Here is a 14,130-nt window from a genome sequence, read left to right as displayed (position 1 = left end):
TAGAGCAGTTAGTTCATTAATACAGTGTTGACACTGGTCCAAACATGACAATCTTCAATGTGATGCCACTGATCGCGCAGAACAAATCTAGCATTTCTATATCTACGACATTTCGGTGCCTGTTACTATGGACACACAGCAAAGGGTTATCATGATTTTGTATCTGTGTGGTGCGGTTGCCTGGCAACGCAAGTAGAAGAGCAGTTCTTGGAGAATTTCAAAATAAAATGTACCTAAACTATGCAAAACAGTATAAAATAAATAAAAAAGTCTAACTGAAAGGTACAAAAATCCTAATAAAATCGCCCACTTGAAATTCATTCGAATGGTGTGTTGGTATTGTTAATCTGCTGTTTTTGGGGATGCTTTTGTGTTCTCTACGCATTGTCCAAATAGCTGGCAGTATGTTTCTCTGTGTGTGTGTGTGTGGTAAGCTGCATGTACTTGACTTCTACACACACCTCTAGTGATGATATGTCTTGTGTCTCACCGACCCTCTACAGGATTTTCTAAGAGCTGCACAGCTTGTTTCCATTAATTCATGTCTATTAAAGACGGCATGGGGTAGTAATAGCAGACAACGTTTAAAATGGCAGAGAATTTCATTTCAGTCAATAATTCCCACTGTGTCAAAACATTTATGCCATAACGGCTCAACTGGTTTAACATAAGCGTAAAAATCGCCCTTTATGCCTACAAGGCCCATAATCCCCCAGCAGGGGGTCGGTAGCCATATTTACAGAGTGCCTCAGAGCCAATCGGTTTTGCTTGCCCGCTTTAAACTTCAAACATTTGATGCAGAGGGCAGCGTGTAATAAGAAGTTATTGGCACTAAAATATCCTTCATGTCAAAAGTATGCCCTCAGCAGGACAGAGAAGTTCATTTATCCTCCTCCCTTCTCTCTCTTTCTTTCCCTCCCTCCCTCCCTCATTACGTAATTCCCTCCCTCCCTCATTACCTCATTCCCTCTCTCCCTCATTCCCTCGTTCTCTCTCTCTGTTTGGAGAGGAGTAGTGCATTCACCCTGATGCCTGGTGTCTGGCAGTGTTCAATGGGTTGGCCAGGTCTGTCTCTGTCTGCAAAGGCAAACACACCGAGGAAACAGATGGGTGAACACACACACTCTCACACATTGTCTCACATACACAGACCTCTTCCAAGCCACAGGGATTGTCTTTGTGTTTCAGTGTTTCTGTGGCAGTCCACAGCTCTGGAGTCAGTGGGAGGAGGGCCTTCACTATGGTAACTAACGTATAAGGCCAGGCAGTAACTGCTCTGAGATCAGTCCACCGAGCACAGAGAGAGACATTCCTTATCATCCTCACCAGGTCCACAGTACAGAACAGTACAGTACAGTACACCCCTAAACTTTAGGGTCCTTGACTTGTCATTTTCCTGTTCCCAGATTGTTCCATTCTAGCAGAGTGATCTTCACGTCTTTTGAAAAACAGACTACTGTTTCTGAGAAAAAAAACTAAATAAACTATAGCTATGAAATACAGTTTTCCAATGGACAGGGAGAAAAGAGAAGGAGAGAGAAAGGGAAAAAAGAGAGCAAGAGATACATACACTCATACTTCCACACGCATACACACACGTCCGCACATTCGAAGCACACACACTTTTCCACATGCTCACACACTTTTCCACATGCTCACACACGCACACACCCACCCACCCACACACGACAGAGCTGCTGCAGGGCATCTCACAGACAGGCAGCCAGGGCAACCAGGGGGGTGGGATTATACATGGATGGACAGATTGATTGAGAGCTTGGACACAGCAGTGATTAGACAGGTGGAGGTCCGGAGTAGCCCCTCCCTGGCGTGGTCTTGGTTGGGTCCGCGATGAGGACTATGGGATGAGGGCTATGGATCTGTCCCTTAGTCCACTGAGCCGGGGTGCAGGCTGAGGGCGGGGGGGTCCAGGCAGGTGGGGGAGTAGCTGAGGTGGGGTTCTTTGATCCACAGTAAGGGGGCACCGTTCTTGCCCTCCTGGGATTTGCTGTGTCTGCGGCTCTTGTAGCGTACCAGGAGCACGGCGATGAGGAGGATGCCGAAGATGGGGAACGGGTAGAAGAAGACAAAGTAGAAGAGAGAGTCGTTGGAGCACACCACCGACTGCAGGGTGGAGACTGTGGGGCGAGAGAGAGCGAGAGAGAGAGAGAGAGAGAGAGCGAGAGAGACAGAGAGAGAATGGGGGAAGAGAAAGAGAGATAGGGAGGGCAGAGAGAGCGAGAGAAAGGGAGAAAAATAAGGAGAAGGGCAAGGTAGAGAAAACAGAAAATTGGATGGGAGTGTGATATGGATGAAAAGATGACATCAATGGAGAGCATTCCATTATGGTGTAGTTTGATGTTTGTTTGGCATGCTAATAGCAGCCTATACTGTAGCTGACAGTACTAACTCAAACACCAGAATCATCAGTAAGATCAGCACAAGCCAATGTCAATGTCTCTAGAATAATAATGATACAAATAGGAGGAGTTGGTTGGCCAGGGTTGCTGTTAAACACTTTGTAACAAATGTATTAGTGAAAAAAAACACTTCTCTTGGAAAAACACTTTGCAGCTGAAATGTCAACAACAATAATAAGTCTCCATTCTATCGCATTGCCTTTGTTTTTCTAGCCCCAGGACATTGTCATTCACCATGTGGCACCATCTGTTTTATTTCTAAAAGGACTACAGAAATGTATTAATTGATTTACCCTGCTGGATCACGTTGACGATGGTGACGTCAGAGTTGTTGGTTGCCAGGCGATACCAGGCGTTGCGGGGGTTGAGCAGCCACTCCTCCACGTGACAGTAGTAGCGCCCAGCGTCAGCGGGTCGCGCCCCCTGGATGGTCAGACTGTAGAGGTCAGAGGTCGTCCTCTCAAACTGCAGGCGTGAGTTAGGCCCCGCCTCCTCGATTGGGCTACAGTTCCCGTTCCCGAACACGGCGTCGTGTCCGATGGAGAACACACAGTCCCGGTTTCCCTCTTCAACATCCCCCTGTTCTTCCTCCACTTCCTCTTCGGAGCGTGTGGAGGCGCGTTCCACGTACCAGGAAACGGAGAAGCGAGAGTCTCTGGAGGACTGGGAGGGAATGCTACAGCCCAACCGGATGGAACTGGACTGGGACACGGTGATATTAGACTCTGACTCCTCCACCTGTAACCGCACCTCTGCACAGAGAGAGAGAGAGAGAGAGGGGGAGGGGGAGATAGAGAGGGGGAGGGGGAGAGAGAGAGAGAGGGGGAGGGGAGAGGGGGAGAGGGAGAGGGGGAGGGGGAGGGGGAGAGGGGGAGAGGGGGGGAGAGAAATAGAAGAAAATAACAATTTTATAAGAATTGTCCTGCCTTGAAACAGAAAACTTCACACTGACCGATAGATTTCGATGTGCTTCAAATCATTATGTACTTTAAAACTTCAACACACATAATCCAAAACACAATCATAAACTCAGTAGATAGCAAAATCTCTTTCACTGTGAATTTTTACGTGCCCAACTACCCCCAAATGCCAAAACCCTCGAAAATTTGGCTAACAGGGTTACACCAGCTGTCCATGGCCTTTCCAGTCCTTGGTTCCCCTCCAGGGCCAGCCCTGCCTCTTAGAGGCTTCTAGCCCAGGGGGGAGAGTGTCTGTGTGGGATGGCTACACTCCTACAGGGCCTGTACACTGACCCAGTTATAACGAGTAAAAAAGAACTGAACTTAAAAAGACTGATAGATCAGGCTGTTCACAGACTGTAATGTTTCCTCTGGTTAAAAGAAGAGAGGAAGCAGGCAAGCAGGCAGGCAGGCAGACAGGCAGACAGGCAAGGAGAGAGCTGGCATCTCGATCTGGTCTTATCTCCCTGTTCCTCTGACACGACAGAACCATTTCCGTCTGACTTACTGGGTGTCTGCATTCTTTAGCACCTTAATGAGACACTCCTATCGGCCCCCTGGGAAATCAGGCCTGGAAGTTTGCCACCCATCTTTATATATTTATATAGTTGTAGATGTATAACTATAAATGGAATAAGAGCTCCCTGATATGGTGTTTGATAATAATAACCCAATCCCCTGGTGAGCCTCGGGATCCCGAAGGCACATCTTACCTCTGAGAAATACAGAAGTGAGACACTCAAAGAAAAAACATGAAAGTGATTCACTGATATACACACACACGAAATCATGCATATACACACACACAGTCACACACATGCACAAACACACACTTGGGTCGCTTTGAGTTGAAAGCGACAAATAGATATGTTTCTGCCATGTATGTGTCACAGGGTATGTGTGTGTGTGTGTGTGTGTGTGTTTTTCAGCATTAATGTAATTGGGGGAGCAGTGTCCACTTTGCTGCTTAAATAAAAGATGAGTACTGTTGCTCTCTGCCCAGCTTCAGCCCTTCTGTCTGACCTTCATGTTGCAGTCGGGCAGATGCCACGGACACCCGCACATTTCACCCTGCATTTATAATGCCCTGCTCACAGGACCCCTGGCATAACAGATGCTTTCAGAGATGTTACGGGGAGGGGAAAGGGGGGGTGGGGGTTACCCATGTTTGTCTGTAAACAGTCAAAATGTAGCGCAGATAGTCCGGAGTGTGAGGGGAGAAGATTGGGGGGGCATGGGGTGTAGACAGTAGGAGGGGGACTTGAAGGTGTGTAGAGGACATTGTAGGGTCGAGGTTATTGGGTTTGAGCTGAGTGAGGGTGTGTGGGGTTGTAGTTCTGTTGGGTAGTCAGGGGCACCCCCCTCTGCTCTTGGTGATGCATTTTCTTCTTTGACGCACCTTATGTCTAAACTTCTTTACAGTGAAATGATCTTGATTGGTGATCTCAACTGGTGTTGGTTAAAGCCGGTGTCTGATGATTTAAAAATGTTTTGTAATTCTATGAATCTTACCCAGTTGATTAATTCACCCACTCGCCCAAATCTTAAATGCCCTGATAAATCTACCCTGATTGATTTGATATTGACAAATGTTCCACATAAATATTCTGCGGTTGGTGTTTTTGTAATGATTTAAGTGACCATTGTGCTGTTGTTGCTGTTAGAAATACTAAGGTTCCAAAGACAAATCCACGTTTTATTCGTAAGAGAAATTTGAAGTGTTTTAATGAGCAGGCTTTCTTTCATGATTTGTTTTATTTTGACTGGAGCAAGATTGAGCTTATCCCTGATGTGGAAACTGCCTGGATATTCTTTCATGATGGTTTTTTCCCAAATAGTAAACAAACATGCACCATTCCGCAGGTTCAGGGTTAAAGGGCGGGATAATCCATGGTTTTCTTCTGAGCTGTCTTGTATTATTCACGACCGTAATCTAGCCTGGGCTAAAGCAAGGAAATCTTGTTCTGATGCTGATTGGCTTATTTTTAGGCAGTTAAGAAACAAGTGTTCTTTTCTTCTCAGGAAGGCCAAGTCTGAATATTTTATGTCTGTTACCACTGATAACCTGAATGACCCTAGAAAGTTTTGGAATGCTATTAAGTCTATGTCTGGTAACAGTAATGTTAATGAATTACCGTCATGTGTTTTGAAGGACTCTGTTGCTATATATGACAAAACCGAAATGCTGAATTGTTTCAATGAGCACTTTGTATCATCTGGTAGGCTGTTTGATTCAGTGTCCTCTGTCTCTGTACAACCCTGTGTGGATGAACCAGTGTCCTCTGTCTCTGTACAACCCTGTGTGGATGAACCAGTGAGAGCTGGTCAAACTTTTAGTTTTCTGCCATTCTCAGTGCAGGTGGTACATAAAGCCCTGAAATCCTTAGATCAAAGAAAGCCTGCAGGTCCTGATCTTTTGGATCCCTGCTTTTTAAATCTGGCAGCTGATTTCATAGCTGAACCACTTACATATCTGTTCAATCTAACCCTGGAATGTAATGAAATTCCAAAGATCTGGAAATCAGCATTTGTCCTACCACTTTTAAAAGGGGGAGATCCAACTCTTTTAAATAATTATAGGCCAATCTCAAAGCTGTCACCCCTGGTGAAAATACTTGAAACCCTTGTAAGTGAACAGCTAAAAGAGTTTTGATTTACTAACTCTATTTTATCAATGTATCAATCGGGCTTCAGGAAGAAGCATAGCACAATTACAGCAGCCATGAAGGTTTTAAATGATATCACTGAAGCCCTTGACAAAAAACAGCACTGTGTCTCACTTTTTATTGATCTCTCTAAGGCTTTTGATACAGTTGATCATGCTATACTAAGGCAGAGATTGTTGAGTGTAGGTCTTTCGGAGCATGCAGTTGCATGGTTTGCTAACTATCTGTCTGATAGAACTCAGTGCACTCAATTTGATGGGCTTATGTCTGTTAAATTGTCTGTCCTGAATGGTGTGCCCCAGGGCTCTGTACTTGGTCCTCTCTTATTCACTATTTATATTAATGATTTAGACAAAAATGTCCAAAATGCACAACTTCATTTTTATGCTGATGATACTGTTATTTACTGTTGTGCCTCATCTCTTACAAAAGCTTTCCAGAACTTGCAAACTGCTTTTTATATTGTTCAACATACCTTGTGTCAATTGAAGCTTATCCTCAATACTGACAAAACGAAACTAATGGTGTTTTCTAATGCAAGAAATAGACCTCTGAACCTTTCACCTGTTACTACCTGTCAGGGCAAGGAGATTGAGGTTGTAACCTCATATAAATATCTTGGAATTCTAATTGATGACGGCCTCTCTTTTAAATTGCATATTCAACAACTTACAAAAAAATTGAAGCTGAAATTGGGATTTTATTTTAGGAATAAGGCCTGTTTTTCTTTTGAAGCCAGAAGGAGGCTAGTATCAGCTACATTTATGCCTTTACTAGACTATGGGGATATTTTATATATGAATGCTTCCGCTCAGTGTTTGAGATCAATTGACACTCTTTATCATGGTACTTTGAGATTTATTTTAAACTGCAAAACCCTTACGCACCACTGTACTTTGTATACCAGGGTTGGCTGGCCTTCTCTAGTCACTCGTAGGCTCAGTCACTGGTATACTTTTATTTACAAAGCCATTTTGGGTTTACTACCTTTTTATTTGGGCATTTTTATTGTTCAGAAATGTGGTGGGTACTCTCTTCGTTCACTGGACTTTATCCTGCTAACTGTTCCAAATGTCCGAACTGAATTTGGTAAAAGGTCTTTTATGTACTCTGCGCCATCGTCTTGGAACACCTTACAAAATAATTTTAAACTGGAAGAACTTGTCCCGATTGGTGTTTTTAAATCTCTGATGAAGGATTTTGAGGCTGATTCCCTGACCTGTCAATGTCTTTAATTTGCTGTTTTTGATATTGTTATACTCTTGTGAATTCATGAATGGTTTTTACTAGATTGCTTGTAGTTTTTCATGTTGTCTGTCTGTAATTTTTTGTAATGACTTGGTGCTGCCTATCTTGGCCAGGACGCTCTTGAAAAAGAGATTTTAAATCTCAATGAGCCCTTCCTGGTTAAATAAAGGTTAAATAAAATAAAATAAAATAAAATAAATAAATTAGGGGTTGGAGGGGTGGACAGGTGGGTTATGCCCCTCGGCTCTAGTGCCAGGCTATGCCCATCTGTGCCAGCTGGCACCAGAGCCACAACGTCCGCTCTGCCACCTGAGCTCTGCCCAGGGCAGGTGATGTGGTCATCAGAGCGAGACGGCCTTGAGGGCAGGGGGAGAGGATGAGGGGGAAAGTAGAGAAGGGGGGGGTTATTATGCACAACTGGTCACTGTTAGGAGGTGACTGAACCACATGGGCCAAGAACAGCTACTGTTAACCACAGAGAAAGACACAGAGCAAGAGAGACATAGCGAGAGACAGATAGAGAGAGAGACAGAGAGAGAGAGAGAGAGAGAGACAGAGAGAGAGAGAGAGACAGAGAGAGAGAGACACAGAGACAAATAGAGAGAGACAGAGAGAGAGAGACACATAGACAAATGGAGAGAGACAGAGAGAGAGAGACACAGAGACAAATAGAGAGAGAGACTGGGCTCTTGCTATATCTTTTGGGAAGATATGTGTGTGAAGGCTGAGGAGTCCCGTGCCAGTTTGTACCAGGCTCCCTCCCCTGATCCCTCCTTCCCTCCTCTTCTTCCTCACCTGGCTGTCTGACGAGGACCTGTGTGAAGCCTGAGGAGTCCCGTGCCAGTCTGTACCAGGCTCCGTCTGGGTCTGTGAGCCACTCCTCCACCAGGCAGTAGTATGTCCCAGAGTCGCTGCTCTCTGCCCTGTTTAGTGTCAGCGCATACAGACGTGGCGACATCCTCTCCGCCTGTACCCGCCGCCTCAACCTCTCCTCGTCTGCGTACGCACCATACTCAAATGCGCCTGAGCGCTCGATCCTCAGCAGGAGCTCGTCGGCCTCGGCACCCATCGCGCGGCGCACGTACCAAAGCACGGCGTGCTGTGAGTCGGTGCTGGTCTGGGAGGCCACGGAGCAGTTGACGCGCACACGGCTGTCCTCCAGGTAGACCAGGGACTGGTTGGTCTTCTGCACACGCAGCTTAGACACTGTGGAGGAGTGGGGGAGGGAGGGAGGGGGTGAGAGAGGGAGGGAGGGAAAGGGACAGGTAGAGAGGAATGGAGGGGGAGGGGGTAGAGAGGGGGAGAGAGAGGGAGTGAAGTGGTGAGAGGGGAAGGGAGTGAGAAGAGGAAGGGAGTGGGGGTAGAGAGGAGAGAGAGAGAGAACAGTTATTTCAACAATAATTTCAGTATTTAGAGAAACAAGTGAATGCTGGTGACAGGTATACAATGCAATTTCTGTTTGACAGATGTGTCGAGGCTGTCTTCATTTCCTGCTGAACAGGAGAGGATATTAGTGTGTGGGCAGAGGACAGAGAGAAGGAAAGGATGGCTGTCAGTGTACGACAGAGAGAGGGAGGAAAAGAGAGGAGGCCTTGAATAAGTTGGGCGGGTGACAAGAAATGATGTACAGTGAGGGAAAAAAGTATTTGATCCCCTGCTGATTTTGTACGTTTGCCCACTGACAAAGAAATGATCAGTCTATAATTTTTATGGTAGGTTTATTTGAACAGTGAGAGACAGAATAACAACAAAGAAATCCAGAAAAACGCATGTCAAAAATGGTATGAATTGATTTGCATTTTAATGAGGGAAATAAGTATTTGACCCCCTCTCAATCAGAAATATTTCTGGCTCCCAGGTGTCTTTGATACAGGTAACGAGCTTAAAGGGAGTGCTCCTAATCTCAGCTTGTTACCTGTATAAAAGACACCTGTCCACAGACGCAATCAATCAGATTCCAAACTCTCCACCATGGCCAAGACCAAAGAGCTCTCCAAGGATGTCAGGGACAAGATTGTAGACCTACACAAGGCTGGAATGGGCTACAAGGTCATAGCCAAGCAGCTTGGTGAGAAGGTGACAACAGTTGGTGTGATTATTCGCAAATGGAAGAAACACAAAAGAACTGTCAATCTCCCTCGGCCTGGGGCTCCATGCAAGATCTCACCTCGTGGAGTTGCAATGATCATGAGAACGGTGAGGAATCAGCCCAGAACTACACGGGAGGATCTTGTCAATGATCTCAAGGCAGCTGGGACCATAGTCACCAAGAAAACAATTGGTAACAAACTACGCCGTGAAGGACTGAAATCCTGCAGCGCCCGCAAGGTTCCCCTGCTCAAGAAAGCACATATACAGGCCCGTCTGAAGTTTGCCAATGAACATCTGAATGATTCAGAGGAGAACTGGGTGAAAGTGTTGTGGTCAGATGAGACCAAAATCGAGCTCTTTGGCATCAACTCAACTCGCCGTGTTTGGAGGAGGAGGAATGCTGCCTATGACCTCAAGAACACCATCCCCACCGTCAAACATGGAGGTGGAAACATTATGCTTTGGGGGTGTTTTTCTGCTAAGGGGACAGGACAACTTCACCGCATCAAAGGGACGGTGGGCGGGGCCATGTACCGTCAAATCTTGGATGAGAACCACCTTCCCTCAGCCAGGGCATTGAAAATGGGTCGTGGATGGGTATTCCAGCATGACAATGACCCAAAACACACGGCCAAGGCAACAAAGGAGTGGCTCAAGAAGAAGCACATTAAGGTCCTGGAGTGGACTAGCCAGTCTCCAGACCTTAATCCCATAAAAAATCTGTGGAGGGAGCTGAAAGTTCGAGTTGCCAAACATCAGCCTCGAAACCTTAATGACTTGGAGAAGATCTGCAAAGAGGAGTGGGACAAAATCCCTCCTGAGATGTACGCAAACCTGGTGGCCAACTACAAGAAACGTCAAACCTCTGTGATTGCCAACAAGGGTTTTGCCACCAAGTACTAAGTCATGTTTTGCAGAGGGGTCAAATACTTATTTCCCTCATTAAAATGCAAATCAATTCATAAAATTTTTTACATGTGTTTTTCTGGATTTTTTTGTTGTTATTCTGTCTCTCACTGTTCAAATAAACCTACCATTAAAATTATACACTGATCATGTCTTTGTCAGTGGGCAAACGTACAAAATCAGCAGGGGATCAAATACTTTTTTCCCTCACTGTAGAGAGGGAAAGATGAAGGGAGGAGGAGTAGGGAAGATTCAGTTTAATAGTGAGAGAGGGAAAGGTGGATATAGGGAGAGATGAAGGAATCCAGGCTGTGGGAGCAAGAGAAGAAGAGATGGAGAGAGGAAGGAAGGAGGGGTAATAGACCTGTGAGAGTTAGAGGGAGGAAGAGGGGGAGATATGGAGTGCTAGAATAATATGTCAGGGAGGTACAGTAGTGGATTGGTTACCGGGACATCAGGTGTGACATTAGATTACATTAGCTACTGTTATTTTATTGTACTACTTTAATTATTTGTAATTATTTGTTATTTTTCTATTTTCTACTTCAGTTTATTTTATTAAATACTTTCTTAACACTTATTTTCTTAAAACTGCATTGTTGGTTAAGGGCTTGTAAGTAAGCATTTCACTGTAAGGTCTACACCTGTTGTATTTGGCGCATGTGACAAATAACATTTGATTTGATTAGCTACAGGTACAAAAGGTATGACCGACCGGGTGTGTCTCAGAGTGGGAGAGTCTTTAGGAGGGGAAACACAGCCTGTGCACGTGCACACACACCTCGACTGAGCCCCATTCCATCACTACATGGGCCCTCAAATCCTCAAAAAGTTCTACAGCTGCACCATTGAGAGCATCTTGACTGGCTGCATCACCGCTTGGTATGGAAATAGCACCGCCCTCGATCACATGGCGCTACATAGGGTGGTGTGGACAGCCCAGTACATCACTGGGGCCAAACTCCCTGCCATCCAGGACCACTATATCAGGCGGTGTGAAAGGATGTCTCGGAAAATCGTTAAAGACTCCTTCCATCCAAGCCATTGACTGTTCTCTCCGTTTCCGCACGGCAAGCGGTACCGGTGCATCAAGTCTGACACCAACAGGCTCCTGAACAGCTTCTAAGACTGCTAAATAGCTAACTAGATAGCTAACAAAATGGCTACACAGACTGAGTTGACCCTTGTATTTTTTCACTGTATCTATGCACACTCGCAGGCCAGCACACACTCAAGCACACTGACCCTCCAACACACACAAACACTCACTCCATCATTTGCTCACACACATAATATGCACATACATTAATACTGACTCTACACACACACACACACCCACTCACAAACAATCATATACGCTGCTGCTACACTGTTTATCATATATCCTGATGCCTAGTCACCTTACCCCTATACATATCTACCTCTATCACTCCAGTATCCCTGCACATTGTTAATATGGTACTGGAACTGACCCTGTATTTAGTATGCTTACTTACTTTCTCATATTCTTCTTATTTTTATTTATTGTGTGTTTTTGTTCTACCTTGTTATTTTTAATATTACATTGTTATTGATTAATGCATTGTTGGTTTTAGAGCTTGCAAGAAATGCATTTCGCTGTACTTGAAACACATTAAGACTTGAAACCATTGAAACATAACTAGCACATTAATAACTGACAAGTCACACATGAAAAGGTACGTTATCAATGTAAAATAAAACCAACCTCACTTGAACACTAGGGCATGAAATAGGACAAATCCACCACTAACACAGACAGAGGCTTGTGAGTATGACACACACACACTTCTCTCTATTGCCTGTGCTAAGCCTTGATAGGACTGACTGCCTGGAGTCACAACCATCTGCCTACAGAATTTCACCCTTACTCACAGATTGGTGAATGCGCTCGGATGGTCAGTGTGTGTGTGTGAGCTAGCATTTGGCCGCACTCTTAGGCGTATTTTCACAGCTAAAAGGCATCCCGGGCCCTCTCCCCTCTCCGCAGTGGCCTCTCCAGTGAGTTCTGAAATTAGTCATCATCAGCTGGCTACACACGGGAGAGGCTCGCTCTCTGAACGCTCGGAACAGCGACAATCACTCCAGCCAGAATTACCACCGAACCCCCCGGAATCCTGGCAATCATTCTCCGGGAGAGAATAACCTCTGTATCTCCTGGAGTGTAACTTTGCTGGTTTTGATTGGCATAGGACAAAGCACAGCGCTGTTTTCCCCCATTTGAAGTTAGACTCCATTAGGAAAATGCATTGCATTGCATTCAGAGTCGTCGTCGGGTGAGGTTGTGTCTCTCTCTGGCGGGAGGTAAGCTTGGCTTATATGGCTTATATACATAGTTTAAGCTTTGTCGAGTAAAGCTTAAACTATGTATTTAGATTGTAGTTAGGTATTGTAGGTAGTTATCGTGGGTTGTTGTATGTCATTATTGTAGGTATTGTATTCGTCTGAGCCCGGTGAAGCACGAAGCTAGCTAACCCACTACCTGGACTAGCTAGCGGGTAGCTATTGGTAACTATTAGCAACTGTGGATAGTTGTTTCACGCCTGAGAGTACCTGTAATTACGCCAGCTAGCTGCCTACAATAATTACATACAATAATGTCTACCATTCAGCTGTTTTTCTAACCTCATTGTCTGAAGCGTTAACGTTAGGTAGTAAGTAGCTACTGTGCTCGAAATGTAGCTAGCTTGTTGCTACCTGGATACTACTAAACAATAGCTGGAACGACCTACCGAACAGACGCGAACTGGCTGAGTCAATTCAGTGGCTAGCTTTGCACTTGGCTAGCTAACAGTAGCTGCTAGGGGTAAGTTATAACCTACATTTGTGTTTTGTTTTTACATACTGGTAACCAGAGTCGTTCAAGGGAATTCAGGACATGGGTGACTAGTTAACGTTAGCTTGGCTCTCTCTGTGTGTTCGTGCCGTGGGAGGACGGGTTTCTTCATAGGCAGAAAGCAATGGCTAGCTAGTATGGTAACTATTCTAGCTAACTAACTGGCTGAATAAGTTGACGACGGACTCGCTCAAGCTGTTGGGACTAACCCACAACGTTAGACACGGACACGAATGATCTGCTTGGCGTGTTGACACACTGGTGGTTTGTTGTGGCCGAGTATTGGTGCTAAACCGTGTTGTTGGAGTCCGGCATGCTAGTTGGCTGTGGCGTCATATGACTAGGTGCCCTGGACGGTTTTCACAGAAGAATACTTAGCTAGCTGAATAAACTAAGTTAGTCTATTCCTAGAAAACATTGATCCGCTGTAGTTTACAACAATTATAGTTTCTGAGGTGGAAGTTGGGAGAGTTATATTTGGGTGTTTCAGTGAAACGTAAGTGAGGGAGGCCCCGCTCTCTCGCTTTCCCAGATGTTTAGTTCATTTCATTCCGATCTCCTTTGCATTATTGTAGCCATTTTCTGTAGCCTGTCAACTATACCTCTGTCTATCCCTGTTCTCTCCTCTCCGCACAGGCTATACTAACACCTCACACCGCGTGGCTGCTGCCTCTCTAACCTGGTGGTCCCTGCACGCACGACCCACGTGGAGTTCCAGGTCTCCGGCAGCCTCTGGAACTGCCGTTCTGCGGCCAAAAAGGCAGAGTTCATCTCAGCCTATGCTACCCTCCAGTCCCTCGACCTCTTGCCGCTGACGGAAACATGGATTACCACTGAAAACACTGCTACTCCTACTGCTCTCTCCTCGTCTGACCATGTGTTCTCGCATACCCCGAGAGCATCTGGTCAGTGGGGTGGTGGCACAGGAATCCTCATCTCTCCCAAGTGGACATTCTCTCTTTTTCCCCTGACCCATGAATTCCATG

At 45.5% G+C, this 14,130-nt stretch overlaps 1 protein-coding gene across 2 annotated transcripts in view; it reads right to left on the bottom strand.

The window, feature by feature from the left end:
* Window positions 1-953: 953 nt before the first annotated feature.
* LOC121536856 (immunoglobulin superfamily member 3-like) overlaps window positions 954-14,130 on the bottom strand; it is a 143,228-nt gene continuing 130,051 nt past the window's right edge. For both annotated transcript variants that reach the window (XM_041844455.2, XM_041844456.1), the window contains 3 exons: window positions 8,089-8,499; window positions 2,714-3,172; window positions 954-2,138 (listed from right to left, as the gene is read on the bottom strand). In XM_041844455.2, coding sequence (XP_041700389.1) covers window positions 1,888-2,138; window positions 2,714-3,172; window positions 8,089-8,499 — 1,121 coding nt within the window. In that variant the 3' untranslated portion in view covers window positions 954-1,887. The remainder of the gene's footprint in view (window positions 2,139-2,713; window positions 3,173-8,088; window positions 8,500-14,130) is intronic.

The sequence above is a fragment of the Coregonus clupeaformis genome, chromosome 23, assembly GCF_020615455.1.
Source record: "Coregonus clupeaformis isolate EN_2021a chromosome 23, ASM2061545v1, whole genome shotgun sequence".
NCBI classification, from domain to species: domain Eukaryota; kingdom Metazoa; phylum Chordata; class Actinopteri; order Salmoniformes; family Salmonidae; genus Coregonus; species Coregonus clupeaformis.
The sequence above is the reverse complement of the archived record's forward strand: the minus strand, read 5'-3'. Positions and strand labels throughout refer to the sequence as shown.